General features: G+C 41.5%; 2 protein-coding genes and 1 long non-coding RNA gene across 4 annotated transcripts; all 3 read left to right on the top strand.

The window, feature by feature from the left end:
- The first annotated feature begins 314 nt into the window (after positions 1-314).
- On the top strand, positions 315-2,271 carry LOC109903942 (uncharacterized). Of its 2 annotated transcripts, XR_004211501.1 has the most exons (4): positions 315-417; positions 957-1,046; positions 1,630-1,749; positions 1,861-2,271. It is a non-coding gene; the product is annotated as an uncharacterized LOC109903942 (long non-coding RNA). The 2 variants fall into 2 exon arrangements; XR_002257099.2 differs by lacking the exon at positions 315-417 and having other exon boundaries at positions 704-1,046.
- Positions 2,272-12,516: 10,245 nt separating this feature from the next.
- LOC109895551 (protein transport protein Sec61 subunit alpha) lies at positions 12,517-18,252 on the top strand. Its single transcript, XM_020489325.2, has 12 exons — positions 12,517-13,045; positions 13,910-13,977; positions 14,097-14,162; positions 14,270-14,348; positions 14,602-14,733; positions 14,854-14,963; positions 15,204-15,357; positions 15,553-15,713; positions 15,916-16,113; positions 16,263-16,454; positions 16,645-16,721; positions 16,858-18,252. The coding sequence occupies exons 1-12, from the start codon at positions 13,039-13,041 to the stop codon at positions 17,042-17,044; spliced, it is 1,431 nt and encodes a 476-aa protein (XP_020344914.1). The 5' UTR covers positions 12,517-13,038; the 3' UTR covers positions 17,045-18,252.
- A 1,069-nt stretch (positions 18,253-19,321) lies between these two features.
- On the top strand, positions 19,322-23,900 carry LOC109895559 (mitochondrial intermembrane space import and assembly protein 40-A). Its single transcript, XM_020489338.2, has 3 exons — positions 19,322-19,967; positions 22,715-22,813; positions 23,044-23,900. Exons 1-3 carry the CDS (start codon positions 19,946-19,948, stop codon positions 23,400-23,402), a joined length of 480 nt encoding a protein of 159 aa, XP_020344927.1. The 5' UTR covers positions 19,322-19,945; the 3' UTR covers positions 23,403-23,900.
- Positions 23,901-25,633: the final 1,733 nt, after the last annotated feature.

The raw sequence follows: 25,633 nt of genomic DNA, 5'->3' as shown, positions 1-25,633 counted from the left end.
TGATCTGGATAACTGACCTCTACCTGCCCTTGACCTGTCGTTTTGCCTGCCCCCTGTTCTAGTAATAAACTTTTGTTACTTCAACACAGTCTGCATCTGGGACTTCTCCTGAAACGTGATAGCATGTGTGTTTTCATACGAGCATGTCTGCGTGACTGTGTTTGTATCTGTGTATGAAGTACCCCATGCTCACACTATCTAACCTTCACTGCACCTGTCTCTACCACAACCCCTCAACGCCTTGCCTTCACTTCCTCTCTCAGTTTCTCTGACAACTGTCTCATATTAACTCCCACTTTCACTTCCTGGTTTAAGCAGTGGCTGTCTTACAACAAACAAGAACAGGCCAAAGAAACCAGTCCTGCCAGGAAGACATGAAGGGAGATAAGAAAACAACAACATCAGTACAGATAAAATGTATATGTAAAAAATATATATATTTATTGTAGTCCAATGTTTTATTGTGGTATTGAAAATAGTTCATCACCACTATGAGGAAGAGTGATATTATTACTTTTGAACCTTTATATAACTAGGCAAGTCAGTTATTAAGAACACATTCTTATTTACAATGACAGTCTACATCCGCCAAACCCGGACGATGCTGGGCCAATTGTGCGACACCCAATGGGACTCCCAATCACGGTCGGTTGTGATACAGCCTGGATTCAAACCAGCGTGTCTGTAGTGACGCCTCTAACACTGAGATGGAGTGCTTTAGACCGCTTCGCCACTCGGGAGAACAATGCCATTTGTTCAGATAACAGATGATTTATTGATCTATTAAATCATTCCTTCAGGCATCAGTCTCACTTCAGAATCCAAACCGGATGTAATATATTTCTTGCCACTGGTTGGCTTTGTGACGCTAGTCTGATTTCCAATAGGGAACACTGTAAACAGAAAGAGTTGCATACTTCTTCACCCAGCTTATGAAAATTGTTCCTCTCTTTTAGATCTGACACCCCTACTAGCTCAACCACAGTTCTCACAGCTGCAGTCGTCTGCTCCTGCACCTGCTACACCGGCCACGACAGGTGATTCAGGTAATTATCACATGCTTGTATACACACACGCATACTCTTCCTCACTTTGGGCTCTATTCAATCACATCGACTTTAGCCGACATCCGCATAGCAGTTGTTTTGGCGGTGTCTGAGATGAAACTGTGTTAGAGCTGTCAAATTCACCAGCGGCTCCTGGCATTATACCTAAAGCGGACATTGCCGTTGGCTGCACAGTCGTATTAACAGAAATCTCATGCAGCCCTGTTTACCAGTTAGAACACTGGAATTTGAGATGTAATCTCCACCTCATTTAGGCTGATAGAAATCCTCATTATTTAGTTGAATGATTTAGAATTTGAGCATCATTATTTCTCTATAACCTGCACTTTCTCATTCTGAACTTGTAACGCGAGTAGGACGGGTGTAGTTTCGTGCCAGTGATCAACAGCAGCTTCTTCCTGATTTGACAGATCCTACTCAGTTACACCGCCAAAACATCAGCTATGCGTGTGTCGGCTATCGCCGGTTAACGATTAATCTGATTGAATCTAGGCCTTACACTCATTCAGTCTCTTTAGTTGTATGATTATTGTCAGTTAAGAAAATGATGCCTCTCTTTTAGATCTGCCACCCCCAGCAGTCCAGCAGTCCTCTGCTGTGGTATTTAATTTACTGGCTACACCGGTTCCTACTACACTGGCCGTGAAGGGAGAATCTTTTGAGGATTCCCAGATGGATACAGGTAATTTAGAATGATATTACATACACATACGCTCACTCTCACCAACAGATGTGCACACAAACATGTTGTTGAACTGTATACTTACTGTCACGTTGTGCATCTCTCTTTCAGATCTGCCATGGACTCCACCACTACCCCAGACAGCCTCACCCAGAAGTGCATGCACCGGGCCTATCACAAAGCACAAATGCACACACACTCTCTCTCTCTGTTACACACACATTATCCCCAATGTAAATACATTGTAATTATTTTATTTTAGGATTGGAGATATCTTACGCCTACATATCCATTATCAATAGCTACATAATTACTCTATCCAATCAAAGTGTGATTGATAATATTGTAAGAGTATTGCTTAATTTGTAGTTTGAGGAAATTCTGTGTGCTTTTTTTCTGAGTTGAAAAACATGCCTCCCTCTCTCTCTCACTCACACACACCCAATGTAAATACATTGTTTATTTTATGTATGCTCTATTTTATTTGAGGATTGTGTGCAATAAAGTACATTCACAGTTAAAGCAACAGTTTGGTTTATTGGATATTTCTCTGATTAAAATAAATAAATGACCAAAAGGAAGTTGGCAGACCTGCAACCAACCCTCCAGGAGTGTGTGCAGGTTTTGTCATCTGGAGCTGACACAGCCCCAACAGCCCTCACATATGTATAGGGTTCCTATGAGTGGCAGGCAAATATGTTTGTTTTGCAAAATACGTTTTTATGTACCAAGGCCATTCCCTGGCTACCCACCCAAATCGCTCAGGCTAAACTGACTTTTGTTCTCCATAATGAATGTATGTCAAATTCAGGATGAGATATCAGGCAACCAAGGCCAAGGAATGGCAAAAGAGATGACCTGGAGGGAGTTCCAGACCTCATCTTTTTATGAAGCAGAAAACCACAGATGGTTGGCTAACAACAAGAAATGACACACACACATGTAAACACATTGTAATTACTTGTTTATTTTATATGTATGCTCCATTTTATTTTAGGTTTGGAGATATTTAGGCCTACAGATTGTGTTATCCATTTCCCACAACAGACATATGCAGTTGTGCTTACTCAGTTGGTGGAGAGGTCATGGTTAGGAGAAATGGTGGCTGACAAGGAAACATAATAGAGTGACCAATAGTTATTGTATTGTGATAGTTTAGTGTTTTAATTACTCAACAAGTAGCGCCCCAAGATGGGATCCAACTGTGTCTCAAAAGCAGTATAAAAGGTCAAATAAGGTCACCAGAATTTCTGTTACAAGTCTGGCTCCCGCGAATCAGGGGCAGGTGCTTACGCCAATCCGCCTTCTCTATCCACAATGCCCTAGCAAAACCAAAACATACTAGAATGTAACAGCTCTCTCTGTTGCCCCTAGTGGCCATTTTCCACGTCATCTCCCGACATCCTCAAACATGGCTGATTATGTCACCACTCTGAACAAACAATGCTTTGTGCATATTTTTGCATTTACGTTCAAATGTCTGCAGAAGTTAAAGTGTTGCCCCTTTCTTACCTTGTGAGGCATGTCCCAACATATACATGGTAATACAATGGTCAATAAATATGTGTGTTAATACAATGTTCAGTTCAATTAGCTGTAGCATGATATCAATATATTGCACAATACTACATACTCACCCAGATACATCTTGATATTGGGAAACTACAAGCCGTTAAAATAAATAGGTCATTCTCTGACTAAAATATCCTGTCACATTTGAACATAACAAGTAATTCCAAGAAATCATCACACAACTGTTTGTGTCATTTGGTGTTTGTACCTACTCCACATTTCATAACTACATACGCATTTCCACATTTCACATATTCCTATTTCGCAACTGTTTGAGCCACAATATTACATTACAGACCCAGTCTGCCTCCTGCTGGATATATTTAGTACTATTTGACAACATAATCCCTTTGCATTGTAGAGTGATGGGGACACCTGCTGGTGGCAGAAAACATGTGGACTGCTGATGTCCTTGATTGATATGATTCATATAAAGGCGTCCTTTTGCTTCCCACCTGAAAAAGTTATTGTATATACTATTTTCTACATTGCAGAAAAATAGTGAAGACATCAAAACTATGAGATTACACATATGGAATTACACATATGGAATCATGGAACCAAAAAAGTGTTAAACAAATCCAAATATATTTGAGATTCTTTAAAGTAGCCACCCTTTGCCTTGATGACAGCTTTGCACACTCTTGGCATTCTCTCACCCAGCTTCATGAGGTAGTCACCTGGAATGCATTTCAATTAACAGGTGTGCCTTCTTAAAAGTTAATTTGTGGAATTTCATTCCTTTTAAATCAAATCAAATCACATTTATTTATATAGCCCTTCGTACATCAGCTGATATCTCAAAGTGCTGTACAGAAACCCAGCCTAAAACCCCAAACAGCAAGCAATTCATGTGTAGAAGCACGGTGGCTAGGAAAAACTCCCTAGAAAAGGCCAAAACCTAGGAAGAAACCTAGAGAGGAAGCGGGTGGAGATTATAACAGAACATGGCCAAGATGTTCAAATGTTCATAAATGACCAGCATGGTCAAATAATAATAATCACAGTAGTTGTCGAGGATGCAGCAAGTCAGCACCAGCATGTCAGTTGGCTTTTCATAGCCGATCATTAAGAGTATCTCTACCACTCCTGCTGTCTCTAGAGAGTTGAAAACAGCAGGTCTGGGACAGGTAGCGCGTCCGGTGAACAGGTCAGGATTCCATAGCCGCAGGCAGAACAGTTGAAACTGGAGCAGCAGCACGGCCAGGTGGACTGGGGACAGCAAGGAGTCATCATGCCAGGTAGTCAGAAGCCCTATTTGGCAAAAGACCAAGTCCATATTATGGCAAGAACAGCTCAAATAAGCAAAGAGAAACAACAGTCCATCATTACTTTAAGGTAATGAAGGTCAGTCAATATCGAACATTTCAAGAACTTTGAAAGTTGCTTCAAGTGCAGTCGCAAAAACCATCAAGCGCTACGATGAAACTGGCTCTCATGAGGACCACCACTGGAATGGAAGACCCAGAGTTACATCTGCTGCAGAGGATAAGTTCATTAGAGTTTCCAGCCTTAGATTGCAGCCCAGATAAATGCTTCACAGAGTTCAAGTAACAGACACATCTCAACATCAACTGTTCAGAGGAGACTGTGTGAATCAAGCCTTCATGCTTGAATTGCTGCAAAGAAACCACTACTAAAGGACACCAATAAGAAGAGAATTGCTTGGGCCAAGAAACACGGACAATGACCCAAAACAGCTCAAATAAGCAAAGAGAACCCCTTCAATGAGTAGGTGTTCTAAAACTTTTGACTTGTAGTGTATTATGACGACATTTTGTGACGTTGTTGCTCGTTTTGGTCTTCGGCAAATGTTTCTTTGGATGTGCTCCCTCAGAACAACAGATCTATACATGCTTTATTTCAAATTGATATTGTGTCCATTCCTTATGTTACAACTTACTGGAATACATTTGTCAATAATATCTGCTGGAAAAAAGTCTGGTTATTACAACACAAATACCTGCTCGTTAACAAGGTCAAAGAGGTCTCTTTCAGAATGATCCATAAGTATTACCCTGCGAATCATTACATGAAGAAACTCAAAAAAGACATTAACATTAACTGTACTTTTTGGGTTGAGCATCCAGAAACAGTTTTGCATTTATTTTTGTCATTGTCTACATGTAATGAAATGACGGAAAGATATTCATAGTTTTGTAATTGCTAATAATCTTGATGACTTTTGTTTTTTATGGGAGAATGTGCAGCTCCGTTTCCTTAACTATAATAAGGATAAAGAAAAACAATTTTACCTCATCAATCTAATTGTGCTAATGGAAAAATGTAATATTCATAAATGTAAATTCATGAATGAACACTTCCGTGTTTTCTATAAGGAATTTGAACAGTACATTAAGACCATTCTACATTCTTCTATAAAGAAAGCTGTTAAAACAATCAATTGTGTGTATCTTTTAATGTCTTTGTATAATCTGTAGTTTGTTGTACCCCCTAGCATATGTTATCATTGTCTGTTTGCATACTTCTTGTATGTATACTCATTTTTCTGTATATTTTATTTTTAAAAATAATACGATTTATTTGGATGTTCACGCACACATTTTTTCCTGCGGCAAGCCGAAGTTCGGTAGCTGAAGTCTACACCCCTTCGTTGGTGATTGGACAACAGTTGGGATTCTTCGATTAAGTGTTTGTTGCACTGAGCTCACTAGCTTGTGGTCACAGATATAACAAGAACATTGAGCTAACTAACAATGGATTAGTCATAGATAGAACAATGAGACAGATATTTCACCGGATGTATAAATGTGAAGCATCCTCTTTGCGTTTCCACTCAATACCACATATGGTAGAGAGAGGAAGCCCACTGGCTTGCAGTGGGAGATGGAACAAGGTGCATTTTGGCCGACATTCTGCACATTTTCTCAATTGTTTTTTGTTCCAAAATAATAATCTGTTATGAACAGAGTGGACTAAGTTTTGAAAACATTACCCTTTGCAAAAATTCAAATGTTTTAAAAGGAGTGTCAAGGCAAAATGAATTATTGCACACATGCATTTTAAAGAGGAGGCTAGAACGCGCCAAAAGGATCTCGCTAGCTCATGCTTGGCCCTGCCCACCTTCTTGCTGGTGCTGCCCACTATGACTCATTTGTTCCCATTGGTCTTGTTATTCTTTAAATGACGGATCGCAAATAACTGAAAAGTGCACACAGCGCCACCTACTGTACTGGAAAGTGAGGCTCGTTATTCGTCTATAAATCTTATCTAGCCCTGTGTTCCACCAACTGTTCTGGAGTGTGAATTCATTACACTTTGAGACACAAAAAAGGGAGGGGAAAAGGGAAGAAAAATTGCCCTACCAACTAACCCTACAACCATTAAAACCTCACCAGTATTCCACTACATGGCCCTGATCTTACACCAGACCGGGAGCCTGGGAGGACGGGACTCTATCGTTCAACACATCTTGTAACTCCTCTGCAGTAAAAGCTTGTACACCAAAGTACTAGTCTGCAGCTGCCAACACAACATCTATTTTCTGAGATGTATGTTTCATTTCTGCGTTACAGTTAATAACCATGGAGATGAACACTAAGAAGCCAACCTTACCAAAGCACATGTTATTCCTACCACTCTATTGGCCTCGATCTACTGACAAGTAACCTCTTAAGATCCCTCGCCCTGGACCCATCTTCCTCTCCTACTCTCTTCACTGCCTCAGTATAAGACACCTCTTATCCTGGAAACCTCGACCTGCCTTTCTCTCAACGGACACTTCTGCTCTCCAACACCATAGTTCCCCCGAACAGTTAACACACACAACCTTTCCCACAGATACTACACATTCATTTTTGCTCATGCCCTCCTGCACACTTCTCACATACAGGAATGTGCCCTCCTAGACACTGCTGCAACATGACCATATGCTTAGCACCTAAAACACCATAATGGGTTCTGGACAATAGCTCTCACGGGATAACTGACAGATCCTAACTTGACTTTGTTGGGTAAAGATTGCATCAAAACTCAGCAGGACAGACAGTGTCTTCTCTGTTTCATCACAATCTCCACCTAGTCTGCGTCGCACCAAATGGCAGGCATCACAGACACCGGGAAGTAATTCATCTTCCCTCTCGTCAACTTTGCACATTCAGCTAGCCATTGGCTCGACCAACCCCGTTTTCCCCCCCTAGTTTTTCAAGTGAAGGTCTTTTAATGGAGCATGCGAGGCAAAGACATTTACTTCACCTAGCCGAGTTATCACCTAGCCGAGTTACCTAGTATGCAGACGCCTTCAGGAAGAAAGTTGTATGGAAACAAATGTAACTTTTGGAGTAACAACGACAATCTGCTTCTTTAAAGGGAAACTTCACCATTGTTCAACTTCATATTCATCATCTTCAACAACATTCCAACATTAACATATATGACTATGGAGGGTTTCTACCACAGGAGGTTGGTGGCACCTTAATTGGGGAGGATGGGCTCGTGGTAATGGCTGGAGAGGAATCAGTGGAATGGTATCAAATACATCAAACACATATTGTCCAAGTGTTTGATGCCATTCCATTTGCTCCGTTCTGGCAATTATTGTGAGCCGTCCTCCCCTCAATAGCCTCCACTGGTTTCTGTGTTTTGTAGTAAAAACGGTAGAGGAAGATAAGTGTTTCCAATGACATCATCGGTGTGTATCGTGTGATCTTGACCAATTTACTAATTGGTTTATAATGTCATTGGAAACATTTATCTTGCTCTATATTTTTTTACTACAAAACATAGAAACTGTACAATTTTCACAAATGTTGATGTTAGGGTGGTGCTGGAGAGGATGAATATAAAGTCAAAAATAATGTTACATTTCCCTTTAACTGCTAATGTCCCATTATTCAATTATTGTTTGTAAGCATTATTGGGCTTATTTATTCATGTTTAAACAACATCAGTATTGTATGTATAACCCATAATAATATACACATCAAGCATTTTAACAGTAGCTAGCGGTGTTTGGGTAAAATCACCGGGGAAGCCAATCCAGGGTAAAAAAGCCATATTACAACCTATGTGTAACCTGTTAGTTCATATGCCTCGACACTGTGATATATACTGTAGGCCTCAGGCCAAGACAATAAGAAGACACAGTGGCAGAATAAATTCAACCAGACTTTTGTTTCATTACAAAACCGGAGAGCAGCATCTGTTCGGTGAAGTCCACAAAACATATTGCATGTAACAAACAGTTACATGACCTACAACATGGTCAAGAAAGGTAATGTTTACAACATTTTCGGACTACTAAATGACTATTGATTTAGAACCACAGAGAGTTACCGCAAGTCGCAAAGAAAACAGGAGCTGCATCCACTATTCCAGCATCATTTCAACTTCAACATTTGATCATAATCTTATCACCTATGCTTAGTCTAATATATACAACTAAAAAATATAAAAAACGATTTAGTCCAATCAAAGTAAGCTAAATATGATGTGACTGTTGATGGTACTGATTTCTGTGTGTGTGTGTGTGTGCACGGTGTGTGTGTGTGCACGGTGTGTGTGTGTGCGGTGTGTGTGTGTGTGTGCGTGCGTGCAAGAAGAAAAAACATGTTGACTCACAATACTTGTAGAGAAATGCCATCCTCCTCTTTCATGTTGCCTAAACGGTCTATGACTCTGTCATACAGTACATGCTTTTGGTTTTTATTTTTTCTAGGCTACCTGGTTAAAAAAATTGCTTGCTAGCCTAACTTTCTTTCATGTGCAACAATGCGCCAGGTCGGCTAGTTAACATTCGCATACTACGTCTAGCTACATGTTGAACTTCAACCCTCTCAGTCCAGGGGTACAATATAATTTATTTATGGTTGGATCAGAATCCCTGTTATAATCATTGGACAATATGGTGAATTAAGTAAAACCACAAGTCCAAACCCTTATATCCATCCATGGTTAATTTAGGAGATGGACGATTTTAGCTCGCTAGCTAGCCACCGGAGGACAACAACATATAGAGATGAGATTTCTCCTGTCAATAATGATGTTTGGCTTGTGATGTGATTGGTCTGAAGCAAAATCCAAACTGGCTTCCCTTAAAATGTTGTTTTGTTTGTTTGTGCAACAGGACCATTCACAGATGAGCTCACTCAGTGTAGCTCAATGCTGATTGGCTATGATTTTATTATTATTTATCAAGGGAAGCCAAATGCTTGTCGTCTTCCCTTGCATTCAATGCTATGGGCGGCAGCAATGTCATACTCTTTCTGACCAAAAAGCATCAGATAATGTAGATACGCTACACATACTGAGACAGAGGGGCGCTGTTTCGTTCATTCGGATGCTTTCTCCGATGAAATACATTCAGCCTCTTGCGAATTGAATGAAATGTATGAAACACAGAGACTAAAGAAAAATAATTTTGTATCTGTTTTCTTGGTAATTTTGGGGGGGAAGCAGGCCACTGTATTTACACACTGTCACTGACCCTGAAACTGCCAGGTCTATCCACTGAAAGATGGCTTGGTTAGAATCTGTTAGATTATTCTTTGGACACTGTGCTAACACTGTGCCAAACGAGCTTCAATGCCATACAACACTCCTTCCGAGGCCTCCAACAGCTTTTCAACCGATTGCTGCCCGCACCCTCCTGCCCGACTAGCATCACTACTCTGAACGGTTCTGACTTATAATATGTGGACAACTACAAATACCTAGGTGTCTGGCTAGACTGTAAACTCTCCTTCCAGACTCACATTAAGCATCTCCAATCTAAAATTAAATCTAGAATCTGATTCCTATTTCGCAACAAAGCCTCCTTCCTTCACAAACATACCCTCGTAGAACCGACTATCCTACCGATCCTTGACTTCAGCGATGTCATTTACAAAATAGCCTCTAACACTCTACTCAGCAAATTGGATGTAGTCTATCACAGTGCCATCCGTTTTGTCACCAATGCCCAAAATACTACCCACCACTGTGACCTGTCGCCAAACCCACTGGCTCCAGGTCATCTATAAGTCTATGCTAGGTAAAGCCCCGCCTCATCTCAGCTCACTGGTCACCATAGCAACACCCACCCGTAGCATGCGCTCCAGCAGGTATATTTCACTGGTCACCCCCAAAGCCAACACTTCCTTTGCCCGCCTTTCCTTCCAGTTCTCTGCTGCCAATGACTGGAACAAATTGCAAAAATCACTGAAGCTGAAGTCTTATGTCTCCCTCACTAACTTTAAGCATCAGCTGTCAGAGCAGCTTACCGATCACTGTACCTGTACAGAGTCTATCTGTAAATAGCACACCCAACTACCTCATCCCCATATTGTTACTTGCTCTTTTGTACCGCAGTATCTCTACTTGCACATCATCATCTGCACATCTATCACTCCAGTGTTAATGCTACATTTTAATTATTTCACCTCCATGGCCTATTTATTGCCTTTACCTCCCTACTCTTCTACATTTTCACAGATTTTATATTGTGTTATTGACTGTAAGTTTGTTTATCCCATGTGTAACTCTGTGTTGTTGTTTTTGTAGCACTGCTTTGCTTTATTTTGGCCAGGACACAGTTGTAAATGAGAACTTGTTCTCAACTGGCCTACCTGGTTAAATAAAGGTGAAAAAATACATTAAAAAAAAGATGTACTGCTGTAATAATGAGGATGGAAGTGTGGTGCTGTTGCCTGTTGGTGACTTTGATGACTACTCTGAGGCTCTCAGAAAAGCAACCCCCCAGCTGATTGTTGCCAGACAAACCACATTTGTTGAAGTACACTAGAATGAACAGAACCGTTGAATTCCCCATAACTGAGTGCTTCATTGAAATACAGTGGGCTTGTTCGGCATTGCAGCCAATAGTGCTGACTGATCTTGCAGCATAAATAACTATTCCTTATTATTTGTAGATCAGTCAGTCAGTCACAATCTACCCATGATACATTATGTATTTGATCCTCTCGAACATGGCTAGTGATTGGGCTTCTTCGACATTGCAGAAGACAGTGCAGGAGACTGCAGAATGACTGACTGATCTACAAAGAACTTTGCATCATAAATAACTACTCATTATGATTTGTAGATCAGTCAGTCAGTCACAATTTACCCATGATACATTAAGGTTTTGATACTCTTGCACACAGGCCATTGGGCTCGTTTGACTGGTAAGGCGAAAGCAACCGACTGTAGATGAAAGTCGAGGAGTGAAGCTGGGGGAGATGCAGCTGCGACAGCCAAAAGTCAGACACTGATGTGGTTTTCCAACAGTCGATGCAACATCAAATCAACTTTGACTTGTCACATGCGCTGAATACAACAGGTGTAGACCTTACTGTGAAATGCTTACTTGCAAGCCCTTAACAAACAATGCCGTTTCAAGAAAAATAAGAGTTAAGAAAATATTTACGCAATAAACTAAAGTAAAAAAATTAACACAATAAAATAACGAGGCTATATACAGGGGTACTGGTACCGAGTCAATGTGCGGGGGTACAAGATAGTAGTGGTAATTGAGGTTATATGTACATGTAAGTACGGGTAAAGTGACTATGAATAGATAATAAACAGCGAGTAGTCTGGGTAGCCATTTGATGAACTGTTCAGCAGTCTTATGGCTTGGGGTTAAAAGCTGTTAAGGGAGCCTTATGGATCTAGAGTTGGCGCTCCGGTACTACTTGCAATGCTGTATTAAAGAGAACAGTCTATGACTAGGGTGGCTGAAGTCTGACAATTTTTAGGGCCTTCCTCTGACACCGCCTGGTATAGAGGTCCTGGATGGCAGGAAGCTTGGCTGTACGCACTACCCTCTGTAGCGCCTTGAGGTCGGTTGCCGAGCAGTTGCCATACCAGCCGGTGATGCAACCAGTCAGGATGATGTCGATGTTGCAGCTGTAGAACATTTTGGGGATCTGAGGCATTGTTCCCATTGTTTATAAAAGTTTTTCTTTATTATGTCAAAATAAACATGTCGCCAACACCCATATCACACAATCATAAACTGAAAATATACATGTGTACATTGTACAATCAATTGGTGAGAAAGACTGTATACATACATGAAAAGCAAAGTTGGTTCCACGGTTCACACTCTAATGATCGGTTGACAATAGAACCTCCCACAATGCAGGTAATGGCTACAGGATGAAGTTGGTGAAGAGCAACTGCAGAAACTGGCAGTCGACTGCAGTCAAAACTTCATGACCTTAGATCACATTCTTTTTGTAAAGCTCCTGCAGTGGACATGTAGTTGCAAGTCGAAAAAAATGTGTCCCCATAATGCAGCACGGTTTGAATGGGTTATGTGCCCATTCGCTTACATTTGTTTGCAGGAAGTAATATCTTTATTGTTTCTTGCCAACGGCGTGTCAATGTTTGTATTTTATGTCTCTTCGTCATAATAAGAATCTATCAAAGTCATCACATTTTTCATGGAGACAGTGGGGTTATGAAAAAGCTGGCCGACACACATCTAGCCATATGCTTTGAGGGCCAGTACTGTGCTACAACGACCTGGGCAGACAGAAGGAAAATATTGACCCTACCGCATAGTTTTCAGTTTACTTTTAACTCTAGAAACTAAAGATACACCCACTTTCTGTTGAACTGACGTGTTGAAGCGCCTGTGTAGTGGTGACGTGTCTCTAAAGTGCTTTCTTTCCAAGCGCAGAGCTTTTTGCCCGTAGTCAGAACGAAAACTGGAGAGACCCACTGTCTGACACGGGGACCATACACTAACAACGTAACGCTTGGGACATCATCATGGGCAGTGAGTATCCCCTAGAATGAAGTAGCTAGCTAAAGGACGATTTCACATAAACAGGAAACATTTGAATCAGATGCAAGCAATGAGAATTGTTTATGATTGGTTCTATTTATGGAGGCCATTTTCATTGTAACGTTAGCTAGCTAGCAAGCATTTAGCTAGCTAACATTTAGTTTGACGACGAATACTCTGTGTTTAAACATATTTTGAACTCATGTCTTCAACAACAATGACTGCAATGAAATGGTTAGCTTTGTTATTTGTGAAGAAACTAACGGTTAGACTAAAGTTAGCTAGCTAATTAAGGTTAACTAATTTAGCTCGCTAACGTTAGCTGTCAGTGTCAGTTGATAGCAAGTAGCTAGTTAACTAGCTAACATTACATTAGCTAGCTAGCTAACAGCTGTACATATTTGTTAGTTACTTCGTATTATTAAATGCCCAGTCAGCTACATTGATAACTTTTTAATATCTACCATTGTTACATGATCATTGATATCTCAGAGCTCGGTAACTTTGCAGGTTTATCTTGCAGGGGTTATGCTAACATAGCTAGCTAAACTTGAAGCAGACAACCAGACTACTGATGACGACGCACAGCTAACAGTCAGTGTTTGCCCCATAAGTAGCTCCATATCATAAGCAGCAAATGCTAACTGAAACCCTTTAGCTGGTATGCAAAATGTTGAATTTAACTATTTTGATAGTGCGATCTGTTTTCATAGTGAATTCGCTCATATCCAAAGATGCAAACCTCTAGTTATGCATGTATCGCTATGCCACGTCCCCCTATAAATAGGTTCACTGCCCTTGATTTCTGTTTATTATGGGGAACCAATAACATCCCTCCCTTTGTCTGTTTTTTAGTCAAATTCCTGGAGGTAATAAAGCCCTTCTGCGCTGTATTACCTGAAATCCAGAAACCCGAAAGAAAGGTACAGTATTTACTTCATGACAAGAATCGTTTTACTTTAAACTTTATAACCTCTGTATGTGTTATGTTGTTAATGCTGTCAATTTGCTTCCATGTCTTGCTGTAATTGTTGTTCAACAGATCCAGTTCAGAGAGAAGGTACTATGGACAGCCATCACTCTCTTCATTTTCCTTGTGTGCTGCCAGGTAAATATCTGCCTTTTTGTTCACACAATATTTTCTAGCATGTTAAACGAGTAGAATTAAATAAATAAAAACCTCACACCTGAATGTCTGTCACGTCTATCATCCAGATTCCCCTGTTTGGCATCATGTCATCAGACTCTGCAGATCCCTTTTACTGGATGAGAGTGATTCTGGCCTCCAACAGAGGTGGGTTGTCACTATTGCAGTGTAGAGACATCAAATTAGAGTAACCGGTGAATAAATGAATTGATAAGTCAATCAAGGGACATATCAACTAATTAGTAACAGTGTGGGAATTGATAGTGTTTAATGAATGTTGATTTGATCAATTGGAGGGATAACTTTATCTCCAACTTGAATGGTGTTATTTATGAATGAATGGCTGAACATCTCTATGGCTCTGCTCTCCTGTTAACGTCCCCTGGGTCTCTCCCTCAAGGTACCCTGATGGAGCTGGGTATCTCTCCGATCGTCACCTCAGGCCTCATCATGCAGCTCCTGGCTGGAGCTAAGATCATCGAGGTGGGAGACACACCCAAAGACAGGGCCCTCTTCAATGGAGCACAGAAATGTAAGACCACAAGCCCCACTTCCTGTTCCTAGTTTGAGTATCTTTGACTTGATTCTATCAAGCACAAGCATTACTGTGAATGAAGCCATAGATTCTTTAACCCCTTGCCATCTCCTACAGTGTTTGGTATGATCATCACCATTGGTCAGGCCATCGTGTATGTGATGACTGGCATGTATGGAGACCCCTCCGATATGGGCGCTGGGATCTGTCTTCTCATCATCATCCAGGTGGGCCCTCCTCCCCACCCCTCTGAGTCATATTCTTAGCCCTACTCTTTATCTCCCCTATCAGATCCAGGCTTGGTCCTAATATAGAGCAAGGTTCACATCATATTCTTGAATCAATCCAACCCTCTCAGATTACTTCATGGAATGTAGGAAGAATAGGTATATTTAAAGGAAGTCAAATATGGCTCCAGTGCGAGTGGTTTGTCTCTGTCTTTCTAACCCATCTGTCTCCCCCTCCAGCTGTTTGTGGCCGGTCTGATCGTGCTGCTGCTGGATGAGCTGCTGCAGAAGGGCTATGGTCTGGGTTCTGGTATCTCTTTGTTCATCGCCACCAACATCTGTGAGACCATCGTCTGGAAGGCCTTTAGCCCCACCACCGTCAACACTGGCAGAGGTATGGGGCATTGAAACTGATGTGCCATGTCTGGGTGTACATTTAGGACAGACTTACTAATTTCCAAGTAGTAATTTCATATAAGAACAACTAGGGCTCCTATAGATCCAGACTTGGCCTTGAAACGCCCCAGGAGTATGGCCAGTTGGTCTCTAGATGTGAGGCTGATGTTTGAGTATCTTGTCTTGTGTTCAGGCACAGAGTTTGAGGGGGCTATCATTGCTCTCTTCCACCTGCTGGCCACGCGAACAGACAAGGTGCGCGCCCTGAGAGAGGCCTTCTACCGCCAGAACCTGCCCAACCTCATGAACCTCCTCGCCACTGTCTTTGTCTTTGGTGTAGTCATATACTTCCAGGTCAGTAACGCTCTTCCTTCATTGTCTGTCCTAAAACCAGTTAAAGGAGTTGAACACATTTGTTAGTGTCAGATAATTAGTTACTCAAAAAACAACACAATGTGGTAGTTTTTTTCTTCACCTTTTTAGTAATGTCCATTTAGACTTTATAAATGTACACTGTATCTCACCATGTCCGTCTCTTCCTCCCATCTCTCCACAGGGCTTCAGGGTGGATCTGCCCATCAAGTCTGCCCGTTACCGTGGCCAATACAACACTTATCCCATCAAGCTCTTCTACACCTCCAACATTCCCATCATCCTCCAGTCTGCCCTCGTGTCCAACCTGTACGTGATCTCTCAGATGCTCTCCACACGATTCAGTGGTAACTTCCTGGTTAACCTGCTGGGCACCTGGTCAGTAAGTACACACCCTTTATTTTTTATCCCTGCTCTACCATATCTGAACTACCATGTCTAAACTCAATTTAACTACATTTGACATGTTTGTCACATGAACATATCCAGCGGCACAGACTATATGAGATGACCAGACGTGTGTGTTTGTAGGATACGTCTTCAGGTGGTCCAGCCCGTGCCTACCCAGTGGGTGGGCTATGTTACTACTTCTCTCCCCCGGAGTCATTTGGCTCGGTCCTAGATGACCCAATCCATGCTGCCATCTACATCTGCTTCATGCTGGGCTCCTGTGCCTTCTTCTCCAAGACCTGGATCGAGGTGTCTGGCTCATCTGCCAAAGATGTAAGTCCTGCTACCACATGTGCTGTACATTTGTTAGACTATGTATTCATCAACTAATTCGATTTAATTCAAATTACTCAAGTTGTTTTGATGTAGAAATCTTATTAACTAAACATTTCCAGGGCTTTTGTGGGCAGCGTGTGTCAGTGGACCTGTAGATGTTATGTAAACAGTGTGTTTTGTCTCCCAGGTGGCTAAGCAGCTAAAGGAGCAACAGATGGTTATGAGGGGACACAGAGAGACCTCCATGGTCCATGAACTCAACAGGTGAACAATCTCAGCCATCTCTCTAACCTTTAGCCATAACAATCCACATCATCATAGCTTTACCACGGTTTATTATTACACTATTCCAAACTTTCTTCAGGTAATGATTGGTGCTTTACTACTCTGTGTGTTCAAGGTACATCCCCACAGCAGCTGCCTTTGGTGGTCTCTGTATCGGTGGCCTTTCTGTCATGGCAGACTTCCTGGGTGCTATTGGCTCGGGAACCGGTATCCTGCTGGCCGTCACCATCATCTACCAGTACTTTGAGATCTTTGTCAAGGAGCAGAGTGAAATGGGCAGCATGGGAGCCCTGCTCTTCTAGACAGACACCTGGCTGCCAACACCTGTGACGAAACAACCCTCTTAATGCACATGGACAGATCAGACCAAGTCCCACCAAATCTCCATCTATAATTATTATTCCCATAATTTATGTCCATTTAGATTTTTTAAATCTGCATAATTAATCTGTCATTTCCCGGGTGCTTTCTGGCATCTCCCCCTGACATGGCCTAGAGAAGGTTCAGCTCGAACAGAATGGTTTGTGTAGCAAAGTGGTGGGACTGACTACATCCTGACATTCACAACCCATGGCCTGCTCACAACCCTTGGCCTGCACCCCCTTTGAGTCATAACACATAGATCAATCTCTCAACTCAGTTTGCCTGATGCCTGGGACTGGTTAGCCTTCTCAGAGTCATCTGGAGTGTTTCATATCTATATAAAATGGTCTGATCCACAGGGGGGGGGGTTCCTTTTCAGACTGAGAGAAGAGCTCTGTGGCTCATGTATGCAATCATGTGTGCTACACTGGGATGAGGGCAGTCCCTCTCTTATTGGACCTCTTTCATACAACCCAACACAGTATACAGTATACACAGTATATACATTAATTTCCATCATCTCTATTACCCGGAGGATATAGATGAGTACGAGTGTACAGTATACCTTCACAGCTGGGCTCTTTGGTACAATCTTTATCTGGGGTGTTGACCTGATGGCCACTCATTTCACTGAGTAGCAAAGGAAGTTTTGGTCCAGGCTCAGAACTATTTAGAACATAACCATGTTTGTCTGCCAGACGTGACTGTTTTAAAGCAGTGATCCAATATAGGATCAGGTAGAGTGTAGGGCTCTGTGTGGTCCAGCTTTGTCAAAAAGTGTGCAGCAGTGGAAGAGTTTATCAAGTGAACCACTCAGCAGAAGGGCCTTAATGTTGAAACTGGACGTGCGTTTAGGGAGAGGTAATCGTATATATGCCACATTCATACCTGTTGCCCACGTTGTTGGGTAAGATTGGGTGAGGAAAGATTTATTTTGTGTGTTTTTGTCTGCTTTGAGCATGACTGTGTTAAACACTTTCACATGTCGTGGATTTTGGTTTTCTGTATATATGCCATGCATTGAATCCATCAACAGTGTAAAATACTTTTTTTTAATATGTAAAAAAAAATAATAGTATGCTGTTCCGAACAAATGTTTTCCGGGAAAAAAAAGATCTTTCTCAATAAAAACTCATTTTAGGGAAAAGTTGTATTTTCTTTGTAAAGATTACACTAACAACTTGAAATATTGTCTGGATAAATCCATCACAACACACTTAGAGCAAAGTAGCTTTGTGTCACATGATGAAAATAACTTTCCAATATCTAGAAGTGTAAACTCATGGTCTATGGTGTAAACCAACTTTTTGTATCTAGCTACTTCAGTCAAGTTTATTGTCACTCACGATGAAATCGGGGAGGGGACTGTGGATCTCTGTCCCTTAAAGCCGATTTATGCTTGGTGTTGAGGCTCCGAGGTGTAACCGATGTGAAATTGGCTAGCTTGTTAGCGGGGTGCGCGCTAATAGCGTTTCAATCGGTTGACGTCACTCGCTCTGAGACCTTCCTTGCTCTTCAAGAGCCGCAGCTTTTGTGGACAGATGGGTAACTTGTCTGTGTGCAGAGGGTCCCTATTTCGAGCCCAGGTAGGGGCGAGGAAAGGGATGGAAGCAAAACTGTTACAGAGGGTGTGACGCAATTGCTGAGCCAAATCGAGCTCCGTACACCTCCCAAATATTATAACGAGGGTCTGAATAGCTCCGCATTGACATGATTGGTTGACGTTAGGTGGAGGCGGAAGGTTCTGTATAAACACAAACCCACTTCCTTAACAGCTCTGCTCCACGAAACGCATTAAGTATGCCCTGACTTCCGCAGAGACCGTATGACAGCATTTTAAGTCATACCTGTACATTAAAGCCGATCTATGCTTGATATGGCCATGTGGCCCGAAGATTCTGTATGGAGGGTTGTGACCGCATCGCCGTGCGTCTCCCAAACGTTTTAACAATGCGGAGGGCTCCACATAGCTCTGCATTGACATGATCGGTTGACAATTTATGGCCATTAAAAGCCAATGTATGGTCATTCAAGCATCGAATTTGCCATACAGTATTTACTGCAATGTGGCCTCGACATAAGTCAGGGCATTCATACTTCTTGCACTTCGAGAAGCAGAGCTGTTGTGAAGGACGTTTTCAAGGGTGTTTGTGTTTATACAGGACGCACTGCCCCCACCTACCGTCAACCAATCATGTCAGTGCGGAGCTATATGGAGCCCTACACATTGTTACAACATTTGTGAGGCGCACAGTGATGTGGTAGAGCTTGATTTGGCCTCTGTTAGGCCATATTGCATCAAGCTTAAATCGGCCTTAGTTACACGCGTATGTTAACTCCGTATTAACGTTTGCGGACTTTTTTTAGCGGATTTACAATAATCGCGAATCGAATTAGGGGCGTTTCAGGCCCGGCGTGAACATAATTGTACACTCGCAAACTCCATTAGAAACGAGGGCTAAGGGGCTTAAGTTGCAAACTTCCCTTGCTTGGCTAATCATTTGGACTGACGACAAATATGGCTGCGGCGATTCCCCCAAGGGCATATGACGAGGGTGTGTCTTAAGTGTTTGGACTACAACTTATTCCCTAAGAATTTATGTCAGGAACTAAGAGGGGCAGCTAAAATGGGTCCTTCGTTCTTACGTCCTCAGATGCACTGACACAAAAAACGTGGGTTATGTGAACGATGAAGTAGTTGTGAAACAGCTAGCTAGCTATACAATACCAAATTATTCTCCTTTTGTAATTGATAAAGTAGTATAACATCAGTCGGGAAACTCGGCACCGCAGGGACACCTTGAAGGGCACTACACGTCAGTAGACACCACACCGAAGAAATGTCCTCAGTCAAGGAGGAAGGTAACGTTACGTGCTGTGTGAATGAATTACCGCTTCTCTTCAAACTGGTTAGATGCAGTAGTTAGCTAGCTAACGTTGCTCGATCATTGTATTTTATAATTATGATTCTACTTAGAACGAGGCATTGTTTTATCTCCAATGCTTGTAGAACCAGGTTCAGCCAGAGATATATTTTCTAAATCTATGTCGCTGATTTCAGACATGGTGTGTGTGTTTCAGTACAAGTAGACGGACTGCTCTCGGTGTGATAACTTATGAATGGGTGATTCTACAACTACGGGCACTTCTATGTCCTCGGGTCAATTTTGGGGATTTTATAAAAAATCTAACAAATATTTGTAAGTTAAGTTCACACTAATCACCCCATACTTTTTAAAACACCTCTCTATCAAGTATTTTAGCTACTTTTCAGATGCATTTTACCTCAATACCTCAATTTGTCAGACCCTTGTCCCTGACCGATTTTTAAACTTCTACTGTTTTTCTATGAGAACATTAATAATTACACATTTATATAATGTCATGTAATACAGTCAATTAAATAAAATCTATATCAATATTTGTGAGAATGCCCTTTTATATTGTTGTTGTTTTATACCTTTTGGAGTGGTGTCATTTCCACCACTAAGGACAAAATACCTAATTTAATAAAGTATTTTTCAATAGAATGTTACTTTGGTTACCAAGGAAACAGTGACACTGAAGCACATGGCTGCAGTGGACAGTTGTTCCATATGTGATTTCCAGAAGTTGGAGAAAAATGTATATTTTATGTATTTAGTATAAACTATATGCTAGCTGTAATACTAACCAAAGCATGCTAGCAGTCTGTCAATTTTCTTCAGAAACTGTAGAAGTGTCATTTCCATCAGTCATTTCCATCACAAACTTAAGTGTGGTGGAAATGACACATCCATGATCTTGTTTTTACTTTACTTGTTTTTTTTCTTTAAGCTTATTTAATAATGTTTTAAATTAATTTAATCTAGAAAATGCTCCACGGTGTGCACAAGTTGAAAACTAAGTAGTGTTTGACTTTATTCTTAGAAGATACCACATAAAACAGCACAGAGGTCACAAACCATATAGAAACAAAATAGAAAATTATTATATACGATACCAGGAACATCTGCAAAAAGTCAGGGAGAGATACTGGAAGAAAAGGGAGAAGTGAAGTCTCACTCTGAGCTTACAAAGCAAGAACAAATAAACAAGAGAAGGTAATGAAAATGCAACCAATGGAATAGAAGACAGACTTTAAAGAGAACAGTTGCAATGGAGACCTACTTATCAGGCAACACACCTCAGTCACCAGATGACTTGCAGCCAGAACATGAGGCTAACATACCTGCCCCTAACTTACCTGCCGCTGATGCAGACCTTGATACCCCTTCCTCATCGTCTGCAACAGGAATGAGAAGTCGAATACTTGCTATAAGGAAAAAGGTTGTAAGAGGTCGCTCAAAAGCATACAGAGATCTTAGTATGACAAACGTCAAACTTGATAATGCTTTACGGAAAGCTGAGAAATACAAAAAAAGGTATTAACAAAATGGAGAGACAAGATTCCCCAAAGACAAAACAGCAAATGAAGAGACCTCCGAAGAACTTGAAGGATTTTATTGTTTCAAAATGCCATCATTGCGGAGTTAAAACAAAAGTATAAAAGAAATGTCCAGTGCCAAGGACAAACAAGTTGCTTCAAAAACACTGAGGCAAAGTATGGCTTGGTCAAAGCCACAAACAGAATTTGGATTTTTAGCAAAAGCAATGACAATTTGAAAACAGGCCATCCAAGTCTTCAATACTCCAGGAAAAATCAGTGTAACAGAATTGGCACTGCCACAGAAGAGAAAATTACTAGATTCTATGAACGTGATGACAACAGCAGAGCAACAGGGAAAAGGACCCACTAACGAGGAACAAGAACAAAAAGCAGAAGCGCTTCTTGAATGGCACAATTCAGAACCTTGATCAGAAGTTTAATTTCCCACTGTGAATTCTGCAAAATATGTCCTTTTTGGGTTGTCAAGCCAGCAGTCCAAGATGGGGGACACATGCCTCTGCAAAACCCATGCCAACCTCCAGTTCATGGCTGACAAACTACAGTATCACAAAGGGATCAGCTGCAGCAACATTGAGAAAGTTATTGAGTGTTTGTGCTGAGAGAACCTGAAGAAAGAGTGCATGTATAGAGAGTGCTCCCTTTGTCAAGCCAAAGAGCTTGAAACATCTGACTTTGATGCTGGTGAGCAGACATGGTGGTTTGAGTGGGAAAACCAAGCTGAAGGGAAATACAGAGGGGCAGGTGGAGAAGTTCACGGGACATTTGACAGTAAAATAAAAGGTATGTGTCACCCTGTAGATTCTATTGGAGGACTTCTCCAAAATGGATGTTTAATGACGTGATGGAAATTACATTTTGTCTGGGAGAAAATGACAAAAATAATACATTCCTGAATAGTATAATCGCAACCATTATCAGATATAGTTTCTAGACGAATCAAAGACAAGTACAATACTGGTATAATTGTGTTTGAATAAGTTTTAATTTCTGAAAGTTTACACAGCTAAAATCACCTGAAATATAAATTGGCTGGCCATTCATTTACATCACATTTGACTGTGTATAAGTGTATTTGATTGGACATATTAGGGTTGACTAACTCCAGTCCACAATCCACTTCATGCCACTTGAGTCAGCGGAGACTATTCTCACTGATATCTGCCTATCCTCTCCACACCAGGTAAGGACCGTGTCATCTTTGTGACTAAGGAGGAACATGAAGCGCCGAGCAACGCTGAGCTGGTGGAGGAGGATCCTGATGACCCCTATGAAGAACGAGGTGAGTAGAGAGAAGTAGTGCTTCTCAATTGGATTACATTAGGCCCAGATTAGCTCAATTGCTAACTAGATTGACATGAGGACATGCCCCATGCCTTACATGTTTTCATGGGTTTGTTGTGACATTGGCCAAACTTGCTGCCCTCTGTGATAACCAGTAACCTAATAGAGTTGCACTCTTTTTGTGGTATAATTAGTATCTGTTTCCCTTTTTCTCTGTCTCCTCCCAAGGTCTGATCCTACCCAATGGGGAGATCAACTGGAACTGCCCCTGTCTGGGAGGGATGGCCAGCGGTCCCTGTGGAGCATCGTTTAAGGAGGCCTTCTCCTGTTTCCACTACAGCAAGGAGGAGGTGAAGGGCTCAGAGTGCCTGGAGCAATTCAGGGGCATGCAGGAGTGTATGCAGAGATACCCAGAACTCTACCCCCAGGAGGATGACAAGGAGACCCAGGGAGGGCCATCTGAAAAGGATCCTTCCAAACATGACTCTGCCCCTGAACCAACCCCTACACCCCCAGTCCAAGACTCTAGCCCTTCCACCGCCCCTGCTGACACCCCACCACCCTCAAACAGCTCAGCCTCAGGCTGAGCATGATTCACGACAAGCCCTTTCTATGGATGTGTTAAGGTGATCCTTTTTGTATCAATTATTTAAACTGATAAATGGAAGTGTTGACTATTCCCCCCCACTCTAACCCAGATTGGGTTTTCCCCTCATAGAATATAAGAGACTTGTAGAGGAAGGAGGGTAAGGAAAAAGATGGGATAACTTCACTCTAGGTGTGTGTATTTCTTTGTGCTCCTTCAGGAAAAAAACAAGACCATGTGCTGTGCTATCCTTTGCCATTATTAGTGTTCTGTTTTTGTATTGATTTTTCTCTTTACTATAAAGTCCAATTAGTAATTGCTTTTTGTATTTTAAAAATGTCATTTCTACTTTATTTTTCCATTTGTCTTTTATATTTAATTCACACCTGGTTTTTTATTTTCCAATTTTCTCAGATTCTGTGGGTGCCTTGCAAAAGTATTCAGACCCCTTGGACTTCTTCACATTTTGTTGTGTTGCAAAGAGATAAATAGATTTAATTATTTTTTTGTCAACAAATCTACAAAAAAGACTGAAAGAAAAAAGTTGAATAGAAATTTAAAAAAATATATATAGTCGTTGCATAAGTATTCAGCTCCATGAGTCAATACATGTTAGAAACACCTTTGGCAGTGATAACAGCTGTGAGTCTTCTTGGGTAAGTCTATAAGAGCTTTACACACCTGGATTGTGCAATATTTGCCCATTTATTATTTAAAAAATTCTTCAAGCTCTGTCAAGATGTTGGGGACCATGGCTAGACTCTCAAGCAGAAAAAAAAGTATTGCCATAGATTTTCAAGCAGATTTAAGCCAAAACTAACTTGGCCACTCAGGAACATTCACTGTCCTCTTGGTAGATTTGGCCTTGTGTTGTAGGTTATTTTTCTGCTGAAATGTGAAGTCACCTGCTAGTCTCTGGTGTTAAGCAGACTGAAGCAGGTTTTCCTCTAGTTTGTTTTCCTCTAGTCCTTCTCTCTTTCTTTCTCTCTCTCGGAGGACCTGAGCCCTAGGACCATGCCCCAGGACTACCTGACATGATGACTCCTTGCTGTCCCCAGTCCACCTGGCCATGCTGCTGTTCCAGTTTCAACTGACCTGAGCCCTAGGACCATGCCCCAGGACTACCTGACATGATGACTCCTTGCTGTCCCCAGTCTACCTGGCCATGCTGCTGCTCCAGTTTCAACTTCCACCTGACTGTGCTGCTGCTCTAGTTTCAACTGTTCTGCCTTATTATTATTCGACCATGCTGGTCATTTATGAACATTGAACATCTTGACCATGTTCTGTTATAATCTCCACCCGGCACAGCCAGAAGAGGACTGGCCACCCCACATAGCCTGGTTCCTCTCTAGGTTTCTTCCTAGGTATTGGCCTTTCTAGGGAGTTTTTCCTAGCCACTGTGCTTCTCCACCTGCATTGCTTGCTGTTTGGGGTTTTAGGCTGGGTTTCTGTACAGCACTTTGAGATATCAGCTGATGTACGAAGGGCTATATAAATAAATTTGATTTGATTTGATTTGTTGCCTGTGCTTAGCTCCACCCCCTTCATTTTTATCCAGAAAAACTCTATTTGCCGATGTCAAGCATACCCATTCCATGATGTAGCCACCACAATGCTTGAAAATAAGGAGGCAGTTACTCATTATTGTGTTATGTTGAGGTCAAATCCAACACAAGGCTTTGCATTTTGGCCATGAAGTGTATTCCTTTGCTGTTTTTTTGTTGCAATATTAATTTTGTGCCTTGTTGCATACAGGATGCAAGTTTTGTATATTTGTATTCTTTTCACTGACATTTAAGTCATTATTGTGGAGTGACTACAATATTGATCCAACCTCAGTCTTCAACCATCAGACATCGCACTCTAGCTGTTTTAAAATCACCAATGGCCTCATCAAATCAAGTGTATTTATATAGCCCTTCTTGCATCAGCTGAAATATCAAAGTGCTGTACAGAAACCCAGCCTAAAACCCCAAACAGCAAGCAATGCAGGTGTAGAAGCACGGTGGCTAAGAAAAACTCCCTAGAAAAGCCAAAACCTAGGAAGAAACCTAGCTAGAAACCAGGCTAGGAGGGGTGGCCAGTCCTCTTCTGGCTGTCCTGGGTGGAGATTATAACAGAGCATGGCCAAGATGTTCAAATGTTCATAAATGACCAGCATGGTCAAATAATAATAATCACACTAGTTGTCGAGGGTGCAACAAGTCAGCACCTCAGGAGTAAATGTCA

Source organism: Oncorhynchus kisutch, linkage group LG1 (assembly GCF_002021735.2).
Source record: "Oncorhynchus kisutch isolate 150728-3 linkage group LG1, Okis_V2, whole genome shotgun sequence".
NCBI lineage: Eukaryota > Metazoa > Chordata > Actinopteri > Salmoniformes > Salmonidae > Oncorhynchus > Oncorhynchus kisutch.
This window is presented reverse-complemented; position numbering and strand designations above follow the sequence as displayed.